The sequence below is a fragment of the Condylura cristata genome, unplaced genomic scaffold (assembly GCF_000260355.1).
Source record: "Condylura cristata isolate star-nosed mole 26May11 unplaced genomic scaffold, ConCri1.0 scaffold00024, whole genome shotgun sequence".
In the NCBI taxonomy this organism is placed as follows: Eukaryota; Metazoa; Chordata; class Mammalia; order Eulipotyphla; family Talpidae; genus Condylura; species Condylura cristata.
The window spans coordinates 18186042-18202123 of record NW_004567125.1 but is presented as its reverse complement, the minus strand read 5'-3'; the positions used below and the strand labels follow the sequence as shown (position 1 = coordinate 18202123).

Below are 16082 nucleotides of genomic sequence, written 5' to 3'. Positions count from 1 at the left end.
TGATCTATAGAGTGTACAAAAAATAGAAACAAACCTGGCAGTGATGCAGATTATCAAATTAGTAGGCAGTTAAAAATTATTAGGCTGCTAAAAACTAATTCTGTACTTGGTCTTAGCCAAAAGGCTGAAAACTTATTATAGCCGTGCTCTAAATGTTCAAAAGTAGCAAAACGATTGAGTGAGAATGAGGAGAATCTGCTCTTATCAGCTTATAAGGACCAGTTGTTAAGTAGTTAGTCAAGAATTGTGTATGCCAGTTGTTAATCCATGTAACTTCGAGTTGTCTTTAAATTGGGATTGTTTACACATTGGATTGGCAAATGCACTAATCATGCTTTATTTTTTAACTTTGGGGAGCAGAGTTATTAGTATGCCATTGGACATGGTAGATATAAAGTGACCTAGGTGAAATTTTTTAGAGAAACTCTCGAGAATTTCTACAATTTGACTTAGTGATGTAGGTTAAAATGTTAGACACCATGATGTCGGAGGTGAAGGAGGTACTGGTGGAATAGGCATCAAATAAAACACTGTCAAAGAAGGAAGTAGAAGAGGCAGAAGCAGAAAATATCCAAAAGTGAAGCACAGACACAAAAAGACTGAAAAAAATAAAAGAAAATTGGTGAGAAAGAAGAGGAAAAAAGAGAAGAGAAACAAGTTATTTGAAAAAGTGATGGATGATAGTATTTTAAGTTGATGAAAATGACAAAGTCATAGGTTTAAGAAGCTCAACAGGGTCCTCCTTGGTGGTACAATGGGTTAAAGCACAACACTATGAAGCTGACTGGAGCCGCTTCAGCACCAGTTCGATCCCCAGCCAGGGAGGTGACCCACATGGTGCAGCAGACCTCTCCTGACCCGCCCACTGCTCCCTTCAGCAGTGTATTTCAGTACATCTGCCTGTTCTGCTCCCCACTGTGTCTCTGGTGAATCCTCTCACTGCCCCTGCACCTCTGGCCTGTTCTCCAGTTCTGCATGCATAGATAAATAAATCTAAAAAAGAAAAAAAGAAAGAAAAAGCTCAACAAGCCCCAAGTCCAAGAAACATAAGGACAACTGCCCTATGGCACATGAAAAAATACTTCCTAAAAACCAATAATAAAGAGGAAAAAAATTGAGATAGCAAGAAGAAAGGACATATTATATAAAGAAGAACTAAACTAATAATGGTTACAGGCCTAAAGAATGTCCATATCAAAAATTTTATTAGACCAACAAGCTGACAAGTTTGTCCTAAGTGAATAAAAAGTAGTAATCACTTTTAAAGACTAATTCAACCATTTTTAATGAACATTTTCATGAGCAATGTGGTGAGGCCTTTCTACTTTTTCCAGTTTTATAGTGGCAAAGTTCATATTTTTCTTGGAATTTTAATATGTATTATTGATTGGAAAAGCTAAATTGTTATTATACTTGTTTCCAACAGGAAAATCCACATGTAGGCACTTAGTTAAAGGAGTAGGTTTAAACGCAGCAGGTAGAATGAAATTTCAGTCATTTGCAAAAATAGAAATACCTGCCATTGATAACAGACTTTTACTCAGAAAGAAAGCAAACCAAATGATGGGAGAGCAACTACCCCATGGCACAGATACTAAGAAAAAAACACTACCAGCTTCGAATTCTCAGGAAATATCTTTCAAACTCAAAGGTGACACAAAGCTTTCTTAAACACATAAATTTTGAAAGGATTTGTTACTAGCAGACAAACTGATTCAAAAAATGTTAAAGGAAGTCCTTCAGGCAGAAAAAATTTGGATCAATATAAATAGAGAGGAAAAGCACCCTAATTGATAAACATGTAGGAAAATATAAAGCTTTTTCTTCTATTTTTTTAAAAAGATAACTAATATTTAAAACAAAATGTTAGCAATCTGTTATGGAATTTTTCTGCTCCTGAATCTTTTGTGTATAATTTCTTTTTTTTAAAGATTTATTTATTTATGCATACAGAACTGTGATATAGGCCAGAGGTGTAGGAGCGGTGAGAGGATTCACCAGAGACACAGTGGGGAGCAGAACAGGCAGATTGGTGAAGTACACTGCTGAGGGGAGCAGTGGGCGAGACAGAAGTCTGCTTTGCCATGTGGGTCACCTCCTTGGGGATCCAATTCATGATACAGTGGTTGCAGCTAGCTTCATAGTGCTGCCCTTTAACTCATTTCACCACCAGGGCCCTTTTGTGTAGTTTCCACCCTTAGGATCATAAGTTGGCTGCTCATGGTCCAGCCAGCATATCCACTACAAATAAGAAGGGCAAGGGACTGGAAGATGCTCCTTTCAGTCAAGCTACCTCTCCCTCCAAGAAATTTGACTCGATGACTTCTACTCTTAGAATCGCAAGAATTGGCAGAAAGTGGATGTTTAATTAGACATCTTATTGCCTTGAATCAAACAAGTTTTGTTATCAAGATAAACAGATAGTATATGCTGGAAAGCTGGGTACCAGTCCTCATTACCTTTCTCCTAAGTTATGTGTCACTAGGCAATTAATTTGGTTCTACTGTCCGTTAAACTTAAAGTGACTGTTAAGTGCTGACATGATTTTGCACTTAATTTTTAATAATAGCTTTATTGGGATATAATCCACATACCATAAGATTCACCCTTTAAATCCACATACCAAAAAAATGCACAATTAAGTGGCCTTCACAGTTATGAAGCCATTATCACCATTTAAGTTTTGAACATTTTCATCATCTTCCAAAGATGTCTCATACCCATTAGCAGTCCTCCCCTGCTCATCCTCTAAGTCCTTGGTGAAAATATATTTTCTGTCTATGGATTTGCCTAATCACATAAATTTGCCTATTTCATGTAAATCAAACATACGGTATGTGATTTTTGTCTGGCTTTTTTTCTTGTTTATAAGGTTTATCTTTATTATAAAATGTCAGTACTTCATTTCTGTGACTGAATAACATTCCATTCTACCTCTTTGTTAATCCATTCATCAGCTGATAGACTATGGATTATTTCCACTTCTGACCATTATAATGCTGCTATGAATATTCATGTACAAATTCTTGTACCGACTTAAGTTTTCAGTTCTTTTGGGTTTGTATGTATATATATGAAGGGGTCAGATTTCTGGATTATATTTTAACTTATTCATAAAGTGTGATTCTTTTGGGATCTAATGATTCATGTTTATTCAAGTTACATATAGTGTCCTAAGAAGTGCTTTGTTTCATTCTGAAGCTCAAGCCTGGTTTGACACTGTGAATACTTTAAAGAATGTTGTTGCCATGTTTCTGTTTATAGACACATGATTTCTTCCCCTTTTCCCCCTAGTATACTCCTTTTCTTGTATTTTTATGTATCCTGTGCAAGATCCTGTGGATCACTTTCATGTACAATATTAATTTCATTTTCTATTTCCTTTTCTAGGCGTTTCCAAATTGTACACTGATATCATTAGAGGAGAATCAATGATCATTTGTGGTTTCACAACCATTTTTTTTGGAAATTTTCGGACTAACTTAGTAAGCCCTTCCACCTATAAGGGTAGGAGCATTTTTTTTTTTTAGCATCTATATATGTTATAAAATCAGTCTTATATGGTATACTGCAATTCACACTGAATTTAAAATATATTCAAGATGTCTTAACTTTACTGCTCTCCCTATACTTTGCTTTTGGACTAATGAAAATAGTCTCCAGGCAACAAGAAAATAATTACCATCTTTGTGTTATCTTGGACATGAGAGGGGAAGGATGTTAAAGAAGTAATGTATTTCTTATTGCTCAATATGCATGTATGTACAGATGAGAAGACGCACACAATTGTGTCACCTGGCTCAGATTTTTTTTTTCCTGGATCAATCGGGCGCTCAGATTCTTTAAGTGCATGTCAAGAATTGGTTTTATACTGGATTTGAGCTTGAAAGTGAAAACAGAATGGTTCAGGTATTAGAACCTAAAGATAAAGACTCATGTGGTTACAATTTATTGGGATACAGAGCAAAGTGCTTTGCTGGAGTTGTAGATTTAGAGAAATGGGCGAATCACAGCATAAAGAATTAAAAAGATATCTTCCTGATATGTTTATGTGATGATTGTAAGAGGAGAGAAGTACAAAAAGGAAAAGAAACGTTCATGATAAAGAGAAGTTTAGATGCTTCTCAGCTGGGCAGCTATAGGTATTTTGGGTGTTGCTTATGATGACCTTTGTCACTGCCTGATACTTGCCCACCTATTGCCTCTATCGTCCCCTGTCACTATGACTACGGAAAAATTTCCATTCTCCATGTTCCATAGGACCTGAGGGGTGGGTGTAGGGGTCACAAATGGACTGCATGTTGGTGGGACGAAAGGCTTAGTTTGTGTGGCCCTGACATAGTTTATAAAAAAATTTGGTTGGCTATTCTTTTCTGATTTTTTTAAAAGATTTATTTATTTATTCATACAGAACTAGGGTACAGGCCAGAGATACGGAGGGTGAGAGGATTCACCAGGGACAGAGTGGGGAGCAGAACAGGTAGATCGATGAGGTACACTGCTGAGGGGAGCAGCGGGCGGGTAAGGAGAGGTCTGCCTGGCCATGTGGATCTCGTCCGGGGGCAGGCGGGGATCGAACTCATGCGATAGTGGCTTAAGCTTAGTGCAGTGCTTTAACCCGCTGCGCCACCAGGGAGGGCCTCTTTTCTGATTTTTTTTTTTTAAAGATTTATTTATTTATTCATACAGAACTGGGGTACAGGCCAGAGGCTCAGGGGCGGTGAGAGGCTTCACCAGAGACAGAGTGGGGAGCAGAACAGGCAGATCGACGAAGTACACTGCTGAGGGGAGCAGCGGGCGGGTCAGGAGAGGTCTGGCTCGCCATGTGGTCTCCTCCGGGGCAGGCGGCAGGCGGGAATCGAACTCATGCGGAAGTGGCTTCAGATTCTCAGTGCTGTGCTTTAACCCGCTGCGCCACCAGGGAGGGCCTCTTTTCTGATTTTTAACAAGATTTTCAAATTCATGCTTTTGAGGCAGCACTTGAGTTTGCTGTCATGGATAAGCAAACCTCAAGCTGCGGACTGTAAGGATAGTATATCCTCTGCACCTCTTGCTACATTTTCTTGGTAAACTTCCATCCATCTGCTAACTAGTTCCCTACTCCAGACTTCAAGAACAAATCAAAGTGCATAGACCCAAATGCTGTCAATGAAAGGAACAAAAGTTATAGTTCAACTTTCCCTTTTTAATTTCTTTTCTAGAGTTTCACATAATCATGGGTCTCAGCTTGGACATTGTAGGAAGTATAATGTGTGGATACTGGTGTGCAAGAATCATTCAGTTTATATTGACTGACCTTTTCAGCAACACACTGACAAACATCGTTCTTTGCATTTCCATGGTGTACATGACTTTCTACTTAGGTAAGGCTGAAACAGATTTAAAAAATAGCATCCTCAAAATGAACTGTATACATTGTTGTTTTCTCTTGATCTTGAATCCAGGTGCTTCTTCCCAACTACTTTGCCCTGTTGTGTTTCCTCATGAGCCTTGCCATATCATCTTCCAGCCACTTCTAGGTCTTTCATGGTCTCTCTTAATATTCCCTTAATTTTATTTATATGCGCCTACCCTTCCCACCCCTGTGTGACGGCTCTCTCATTCTTTGACCATACATTTAGTCACAGGCATTCTCCTGGAAGAGGAATCAGTAATGAGCTGATTCCCATTCTGACTCTTAGCAATCCATCTCTAAAATGAGAAAGCTGGGAGAGATTCTCCTATGGTCTTTCCCATCTAAACAGTTTTTAATTCAGTGAAGGGATTGTAGAAACAGTGGACCATACTGAGGCTAGGAGGCAGGAAGAAGGTGATGAAATTAGGTACCTATTCAAGTACAGAAGCAGGAGAGTGGAATAACTCAGGAGTCAGCGTGCCTTGCCATCAGTAATTATTTGCTAGTTTAGCTCAGTGAGATTGAGATTCCAATTTTTTACTGGCCTGCCTGAAGTAATCAATCTCCTAGATCCATAGGAACTACTGTGAAACTCAACATCTGCTCTTACCTCACACATTGGAACAACTTGCATCCATGAGAGACCTCAGATATCAGGAGGGTAATTACTACTTCCTTCTCCTCCAGTCACCTAAACGCATTACTTCCTTTACAGAAACATTCATACTTATATGTTGCTTCCTCCCCTGAGTGAGTAAAATTATAGAAAATAGTAACCCAAGGGCCATTGTCGTAAGCTTTTGTCATTTTCTTCCTTCCCTCTAACCCTTTATGCGTGCCCTAAGTATCTAAAAAAAATATTTTAAATCTAGTATTTCCACTTCTCACTAGCCCATGAGATCATTAAAAATGAAGTATCCGTTATTTATCTTTCTAGTTATTATCTTTTCTATGTTTCCTCAGCTAAGCTCTGTATTTATAATATGTCCAGAAGTAATTTAACACATGTTGGCTGAGTAGACTGATACTGATCCTCAAAGAGCTTTAGAGTTAGGCAGATGAGTTCAAATCCAGGCTTCACAATTAGATGGATACCTTGGCATGTTATTTATGCTCTCTAAGGTTTAGTTTCTTTATCTATAAAGTGATACAATATATCTAACAACATCTCATTTGTAGGGGTATTGAAACACTAATGAGATAATATGTGTGATGTGACTCACCAGAGCTGATAGTGAGTCCAAATCTGTGCTGAAGACTCTCATGTTGGTAACTTGAAATTGACCATAAAGGAATATTTACACCATGGAAATTGGCAGATACTAATAACCAGGGCTTTTTTTTTTCATCCTCAGAAAGCTGTTTTTATTTATTTATTTAAAGATTTATTTATTTATGCATACAGAACTGGGGTACAAGCCAGAGGTGCAGGGGCAGTGAGAGGATTCACCAGGGACAGAGTGGAGAGCAGAACAGGCAGATCAACGAAGTACACTGCTGAGGGGAGCAGCGAGCGGGTCAGGAGAGGTCTACCGCACTATGTGGGTCGCCTCTGGGGTAGGCAGAGATCGAACTCATGTGGAAGTGGCTTTAGCTTCTTAGTGCTGTGCTTTAACCTGCTGCACCACCAGGGAGGGCCCAGAAAGCTGGTTTTAAACATTTACCAACATACCACTGGGTTCAAGAGAGTAGTCAATACCTGTTTGTTCCCTCCCCATTTCCTTCTATTAATAAAATACCAGAGGGACTTACAATTAGTGCATGAAGGCCTGGAATAAGTTCTTCCTCAGTGATCTCAGATGGAACCAAAGCCTTTATGTTGGACCTCTAACCTGAAGAATTATGAGACTGTACATTTTCATTGTTTAAGACACTTAGAGTGTGGTACTCTGTTACAGTAGTCTCAGGAAACTGATATACCCCTTCTGCTTCCATTGCATTGTTCTCTGCTTCCAAAATTAAGAATTGACTTTGGGGAGGCCTTTACTTTTATACTTAACAATTTTCTGACAGTAAAAGTCAGTAACAGACACGGTTATAGAAGTTCCGTTGCCAGAAAGCCACAGATAAAATGCTCACTTATATATCCACTGATGTTCCATTTCTGTCTTGATATCTGATTTTGTTTTCACAAATGACCACACTGTCAACCAGTTTAAGTCCAGGGAGTTCCTGACGAAGGTTAGAGACTTACCTCTTTGGGTGCATATAATAATTTGTTTTTGTCTTCATTTTGTTAAATTCAAGAAACCTGAACTTCTAGAAATCTCTTGTATATCAGGCTACCCATTCATTTTATTGAAATAAAATGATAAAAAATTGCATAGACTTTGCTACACAAAGAATGCAATGTTTCCAGAGAATTGTTGGTTGATAGGTAGGCCATACGTCAGCCCATGGAAGAAAGTCTAAATTTAGTGTACAAAAGCCCCTTTAAGAGAGTCAGTGTGTAATTCATGGAAGGTGGTGAATTATATAAAAGTGCTGGCCCCTGGCCAGAGGTATACAAAGAGGGTGGTGGGAGGGAGTCTGTGCAAACAGGAAAAGTATTTTATCCAGTGAGATTGTTCAGAATTTCTGAGGAATGGAGATAATAAAAAGCAGATGACTTTTAGTCAGTTTTATTCTTTTGAAGAACTCACCAACAATGAGTCCCCTTTTGGCTTGTTCCCGGGCTGATTGCTCTGCTCTCTCTTCTCTTAAGCACTTAAGCTATAAATGTCCAAAGCCTTCTGGTGCCACCCGAATATATTCAGAAACATCCACTCTAAATCCTGTATTTTTTAGGAAGTAAACCCCCTTGGTTCTCCTATCAGGAGGGCCTTCACTTTTTCTAAACCAAAGAGAGAGGCAGGGAGAGATTGAGAGTCACTGGTCTTGCAGCATCAGTTTTCTGGTTTCTTGTCATTGAATCACAAAGTTTTCTTTTTTTAAAGATTTATTTATTTATGCATACAGAAGTGGGGTACAGGCCAGAGATACAGGGGCAGTAAGAGGATTCACCAGAGACAGAGTGGGGAGCAGAACAGACAGATCTATGAAGTGTACTGCTGAGGGAAGCAGTGGGCAGGTCAGGAGAGGTCTGCCGCACCATGTGGGTCACCTCCAGGACGGGGATCAAGCTCGTGCTGAAGTGGCTTTAGCTTCCTAATGCTGTGCTTTAACCCGCTGTGCCACCAGGGAGGGCACGAGTCACAAAGTTTTTACAAGTCTTTTTAATTAGCTACTTGGGTTTATTCTAATGAAAATTACTTCCTTTATTACATGTCTCATGACTTTCTCTCCCTTTCTGTAACATTTTAAATACCATTCAGTATAAAAGAGTTTGTAATTTTTAAAAGACCTCATTTGGCTAATTATAAAAGTAACACTTATTCATTGTAGAATTTTGAAAACATTCTGAAAAGTCAAAGAAGGTAAAAATCACCTGTAGATTTAGGTGATAAATTTAACCATGGATACATTTGGCAACCTTTAAAAAATACATATAAATGTACATATTTATTTTAATGTGTGCATTTACACCATATATCCCTATCCCATTGGGATTATGCTAAAATGTCATTAGATTTATTTATAGCAGATGTTTCAAAAAAGTAACCATTACTGGAAAAAAAATATGAACTTTAAAATCCAAATAAGATTTTGAGAGATTGGGCCCTCCTTGGTGGTGCAGCAGGTTAAGGCATAGCACTCTGAAGCTGTCTGCAGCCACTGCAGCACGAGCTTGATCCCCAGCCAAGGAGGTGACCTGCATGGTAAAGGAGACCCGACTAGCCCCATCCACCTTCAGCACTGTATTTCAGAATATTTGCCTGTTCTGCTCCCAGCTCTGTCTCTGGTGAAGCCTCTCACTACCTCTGCACCTCTGGGTGTACTCCAGTTCTGTATGCATAAATAAATAAATCTTTAAAAAAAAAGACTTATTTTATTTATGCATACAAGAATATATAAATAAATACATACATAAAATAAGAATGAATGAATGAATGACCTCTGGGGCTAGGGATAGAACTTGCACTGAAGCAGCTATGGCCAGCTTGCAGTGCTGTGCTCTAACCTGTTGTACCATCAAGGGAGGGCCATAAGTAAATCTTAAAAATAAAATAAAATAGGTAGAAAAAAACGAAAGTAAAATAGAACTTAAGCGATTAGAAAAACCAAAGTAATAATAAAATTTTCTTTAAATTAATAAACAATATTAATTTACTAAGCAGCAAAGTGAACATAGAAAAACAATACGAAATGATGATTGTCTTTTATTTATTGTTTTAAAGTGTAGTAAACACTTTGTTTTATATAACAGGATCCTTATATAGTCTCTGTTAGACATTATTCTTCTGTAACCGTTTGACAGATGCAGGGACTGTAATGGAAGCATGTGGGTCACATTTCCAGTGCAACCAGCTGTGCCCTGTGTGTATACATTTCCACCTTGCACATTCTTCTTTCCCTTCCTTTCTGACTGATCTTTAGATACTATTTGAAGGTTCTGAAGTCTAGGACTGTTGGTTTTTAGGACATTCAAACATTCTTCATATTTGATTCTCCTGCCTTACATATCACTCATACATTTGTTTAGACTCCAAAAAATTATAATTTTAGGGGAATCTATATTAGTTAAAGAGAACAGCAAGCTTCAGGATCTGAAAGAAATCTGAGCTTGTGCCACGACTTAAGCACAGACAGCAGAACATCCCTGAGGTGGTGGGCAGAAGTTCTTCAACTGCTGTTTTCACTAGGCTTAATTAACTTCAACAGCAGTTTCCAAAATGGGCTGGCACACTATGGCCTGTGGGCCAAAAAAGTCTATCTTTTGTATAACCCAGGAGTTAAGGATGGTTTTTACACTTTAATATGGTTAAAAAAAATAAAAAGGAGACTATTTTGCAACATGCAAACAACAACAATAACACATGAAATTGAAATTTCAGAGTCTGTTATTTATTCAACAGCATCCACCCATATATTATCTATGGTTGGCTATGTACCACAACACAAGCTGTTTGGTTCTCAGAACTAAATACTTGCTATCTGGTCCTTTGCAGAAAAAGTTTGTGGACCCCTCCTGGATCAGGGTTAGGCATATTCTTTTTCCAGAAATATTGCTTTTTTTTCCTAATTGAAGTAACATTGGTTTACAATGTTTATGGTTTAGCGAAATAGGTTCACAACTCCTCAGATGTAATCACATCACACTCACCACCAACACACCCTCGTGCTTTACAGTTGGGTCTCCTTCCTTCTCTTTTAGTCTCAACTCTGCAGTTACATCTCTAGGATTTGTTTTGGTTTAGTTTTGTGCTATTGTTTTGTTTCTCTAGAGGCTACATAAGTGAAATCAGAAATGCTACTTATAAGTTTCCCACCAAGTTTCTTCACTCAAGATAAAGTAAATCAGCAGGCAGATGAGAATGAAACTAACTTTATTCATTTTTTCCCCCCTCCACAGTGGAGTTTTTTGGCATGTCGGGCATTGTGACTTTAGCCACCGTAGGACTGAATTTAGATTCCTTAAGCTTTAAAGCAAGGAACGAGGTCATAATTAAAAAGTAAGCAATCTATTGTGCTCTTGCTATAGCTATCATACCAGTTTAGTGCTGAAGTTGTCTGGCTAAATTAATAAAACTGAATGTCGTTATTTAACTAATAATTAATGTTTAATAATTAATTACAATATCTATGCATGTCCATCATAACTTCGGTTTATTAAATAACTCATTTTCTGTCATTATACTATTTCTTCCATCATGACCCTGAGTAATTTTCATTGATACTGCCTCAGGACTTCCTAGGGATTTGCATAATCCCCTGGGTCTTTAAAATGAGTATCCTTTTCTCCAGGGTTAGTTTTCAAGAATTTTCTTTGCTAAAATGTTTCCTTTCTGCCTATCTAAATCAATAGCAAATAAAGTTTTTAGAAGTTAAAACAGAGATTTCATTTTTCTTAGACCAGTTAATAAGAGGAATGAAGGCAATAGGTTGGAAGATCAGCCAATACTTGCTGGATCCTTAACAGAGCACTTTTTATTTCAACCAAACATAAGCCTTTATGTTTATCAAACTTTTTTCTTTAACCAAACATAAGCCTCCATGAATTGGTGGAAATCAATACATGCTCAGGGATAGTGATAGTTTTTACTTTTATTTTTGGATTGACTCCCACAGTTTTAAAAAAGCAATATTTCTCTTCTTTTTTTTTTCAAAGAAATATTGCAGTTTTATTTTAGTTATGTAAGGAAATGAAGCCACTTATGTAAAGATAATTTTCAGCATCAAGTACTAAGTGAAATGCTGCCAAACTGCTTATATGGTTAAAGTTGATATCCTTAAAATTTATACCAAAACTATATGCAAAAACCTTAAAAGCTTATGAAATTAAGCAGGAGATATAAAACTATAGATTTATCTGTATATAGCTAAAAAGTGAATGGCTTGGAGTTCTCCTCCTTTAAAATATCATTCAGTTCCTAATGGCTGATTTTTGTTCCCTACATTTTTCTTAAAAAACAATATTTCTTATAGGAATTTTGATTCCAACATTTTGATCACAAGCTTATAAATTGAGTTTTGCCAAGATATTTGAGTCACGAGGCCCTGCCAGCTGTGCCAGCAGTTTTATTGGGATCACTAGAGTGTTCACTGCCAGAGTGGGCAGGCTTCACTCATGACACAAGCCTAATGCATTTAGCCACAATGTGAATTTGCTGGGAGAACACACATTATAATAATAAAGACATCCAATTTGATTGACAGTGAAAGCAGGAAGGTAATGAACATACTGGCAAATTTTGGGAGACTGGGAAGGCAGCAGTGCCAGGCTCAGAGTTCCTGGCATGCGCCATTTGTAGGGAGGGTAGAGTCTCTGAGGACACACGACTGGAGATTCTAGGCTAATGGGAATGACGTCCATAAGCATTTTCCGTTGCCTTCAGCTTGATATTTATAACACTTTTCAGGAGCCTATTATCAAAACCATTTGTTAATTTTGATTTAGGCAGGGCCTCTCTGCGTAGCAGGTTTTTATCTTTTACATTTTTTTTTATCAGTCTTCATAAACCAACTGCTGCTTTTTTTTTTTTAAGATTTATTTATTTATGCATACAGAACTGGGGTACAGGCCAGAGGTGCAGGGGCAGTGAGAGGATTCACCAGGGGCAGAGGGGAGCAGAACAGGGAGATCTTCGAAGTACACTGCTGAGGGGAGCAGCAGGCGTCAGGAAAGGTCTGCCGCTCCAGCTGGTCACCTCCAGGGCAGGCGGGGATCCAACTCATGCGGAAGTGGGTTTTTTTTTTAGCTTCTTAGTGCTGTGCTTTAACCCGCTGCGCCACCAGCGAGGGCCCAATTGTTGCTTTTTAATTAATAACTTAAATTGCTATATTTTTAATGCCCCGCCTTTCGGTCAGTCAGGGTTATTACAAAGTGAATACAGATAACCTCTTGATCAGCGGGGGTTATTACAGTATCAGTACATATGACGCATGGGATCAGACTTGTCTTACAAAATTTTTAGGATTTCAGTAGATGAGAAAATAGACAGGAGAAACTTTCAAGGCGAGGGACATTCATGCAAATCACAAAAAGTGTCTTTCATCTTTTGGCATGCAAATATTTTTAGCTTAAACAAATATTTTAAAATGTTGATTGCTAAAAATGATGGATCCTGGAATCTCTACTAGGGCAAGAATGTATGCTAATTGCTTTATGTAAAAAAAAAATTTAGAAAATGCATTGCTTAAAATGTAATTTCCTTTCATTCTTCCTAGGTTCCTAATGATGTTTTCATCTATATACGAACATTTAATATATACCTTCTTTGGCATTGTAATTGGGTGTGGAGACAACATGTATTTAGGATTTCACACTATAGTTTTCTTAATTATCTTATTTGCAGCAGTGAATCTTGTAAGGTAAGAATTGTATTTTTTTTTAAAAGATTTATTTATTTATGCATACAGAACTGGGGTACAGGCCAGAGGTGCAGGGGCGGTGAGAGGCTTCACCAGAGACAGAGTGGGGAGCAGAACAGGCAGATGGACGAAGTACACTGCTGAGGGGAGCAGTGGGCCAGTCAGGAGAGGTCTGCTGTACCATGTGGTCACCTCCGGGGCAGGCGGGAATCGAACTCATGCGGAAGTGGCTTTAGCTTCTCAGTGCAGTGCTTTAACCCGCTGCGCCACCAGGGAGGGCCAAGAATTGTATTTTAAAGTTTGCCTACTGGACTTAGTTTTCAGCCCAGAATTAGAACTGTGAATCAGTGAATTTTAGCAGAGGCATTGAGGGAAAGTCAGGAAATCTGCGTTGTTGCCAAGATCCTGACAATGGCTTGCTCTGCAATTAGGGGAAAGTCCATTTATTCTATAAGATTTCATCTGTAAAATGAGAAAAGGCAGAATAAGTAGTATCAGCCTAAACTGAGTTTGATGGAATTGCAAATTCATGGACCAGTTAACCTAAAAATTCATGAGACAGTTAAAAGGCAAAGTGCATTTTGGGGGATCAAATAACTACAATTCAGGGTATACAGAGTCAAGTAGAAAACTTTAAATGTGACAAGGAGAGATAAAACTGGGGAATTTTATGGGAGGAAAAGAGGAAGATGAGGTAAGTGGTTCAAGAAAGTAGGTGGTGGAAAGTGTTAAAAACACTATTCTTTGCTACACATAATTTGTTGTTGATTCTCTAGAAAGAATGAAAAAGCAACTGATTCCATCCTCTGAGTAAAAGTCTATATTGATCAATTCTCTTGCTCAGGAAAACTTGAAATGATTATCTGTTTGATATTTTTTTAAACCAGTTGCCTTCCATCCAGTCCTAAGGTCTTTAACCCAGTTTAAACCATACATTTCTCTGCAATGGCTCCTTTATGAAGAATGACTTCACAAATATCATCTTTTCTCAGACTAATCCCAATTTACTAAATTTTTACAACTACGAGCCATGAAACTGTTTCAATGTGTTCACTAAAGGTTGAGTGACACAAGACTAGATTAATGGTGCCTAACATTTTTATTGATTTTCATCATCATTTATTATGTTAGAGCTGTTTATTAAACACTTACCATGTGCAATAGCATTAATAGAATTATAACCCTATGAAGTAGGTGTTACTGCATCATTTCCCAGGTGAAACCCAGAGAAGTTAAAAACTTACATAGGGTTACCCAACATGTAAGGGCAGAGTTAGTTGGCACTTAAACTCGATTTCCACTAGCATGGTTTTTGTTTTGTTTTTTATAATACCATTGTTCACTCATGGAGATTGTGTCTTCCATGAGAATTCATGACAGTGCCTCTGAAAGTACTGTTGTTTTCACTCAGGTCAGAAGACCAAAGGGACTTATTCTGTAAGATGTTCTCATGAAATGTTGCTTCTGCTGATCCTGAAGTCATTTCATGCAACTCTTACCAGAAGGATGTGTTACAGATCTGCATGAAGAATAAAAGTTACCACTGTTAGGGCACAAAGGAAAATGCTGCTATCCTTTTGGGTTCTTCTCAGGCTGGTCAAATAATTAAAACAGCATCCGATGTGTTGGCAGAGGAAAAAAATCAATTTAATATATGCAATGATTATACAGACCCCAATCTCAGGGAGATTAAGTTATTTCATTTGCAATTTATATTTCTTTCCACCATGCAGCTCATGTGCAGTTGAGATTGGTCACAGGTATAAAGATAGTTTTCTGTATATTACTTATTTCAGCTACACATACATTACTCATTTTATCTTCACGATAGCATCAGGAGATAAGAGTTACTATCTCTATTTTATAAATGAAGAAAATGATCAAAAGAGATAAGGTACATTGCCAAAGGTCACATGGCTAGTGAATGAGCTTATGGTTCCTTCTCACTACCAGAAAGATTTTAATGAAGGGAGTTATCCTCAGGGGTCCTCAAAGTGTGAGTGGGGTTTTCCATAAGAAATTTGTTGAAAAAAACATTTCAGAATGGATGAACTAAACAGAGACCTGGTTATAATAATCATTGCTAATGTGTACCAATTGCAGACCACACTCAAAACATCATTTAGAACCTTATGAACAGTGCCTAAGTATAATTATTACTGATGTCATCTCCATTTTACAGATGAAGAAATAGGCTAGGGAAAACTGAGTAACTTGCTTAAATTTATATTGATACTGAAAGAATCTCCAGTTTGAAACCTGGTAGATTGGCGCCACTATCTTTGCTATACAGTCTCTCTGTGTCAGGTGTGAGGAAATTATATAAATTATTTATTTCAGACAAAGACTAGTTAGTTAGGCTGAGAAGGTTGGCAAGAATTGCTTTATAAAAGGTTTTATCTGCAAGGCAGAAGGTTTGCTTATATTAACTGTGCATTGTTGATGCTTATTGAAGATTTATGTTTCTCAATGATAGAAATTCTTTCAGTTGCTTTGTGAGATTTCCAGCAGAGACAGTGTTACACAATATATTTTTTGAAGCTGAGAACACCTCAGTATTATTTCTGCTAAAATCTTTTGAAGAGCAGTATTTATATTCCTTAGGTGCAGATTTCCTAAAGATAGATTCTAAATCTGGCACAGAGTTCTACAGAAAAATGATTTGTAGAGGAAGAAGACAGAAATTGGAATTACTTATACGACAGTGTATAAATCTTTTTTTTTAATTTTTTTTATTACAAAGTTTATTTTTACATCATTTTGCACATTTTTTTTT

At 37.7% G+C, this 16082-nt stretch overlaps 1 protein-coding gene across 1 annotated transcript in view; it reads left to right on the top strand.

The window, feature by feature from the left end:
• SLC9C2 (solute carrier family 9, member C2 (putative)) overlaps positions 1–16082 on the top strand; it is a 60528-nt gene that overhangs the window by 10072 nt on the left and 34374 nt on the right. Inside the window, exons 5-8 of the mRNA XM_012728915.1 lie at positions 3391–3507; positions 5202–5363; positions 10848–10947; positions 13163–13306. Coding sequence (XP_012584369.1) covers positions 3391–3507; positions 5202–5363; positions 10848–10947; positions 13163–13306 — 523 coding nt within the window. The remainder of the gene's footprint in view (positions 1–3390; positions 3508–5201; positions 5364–10847; positions 10948–13162; positions 13307–16082) is intronic.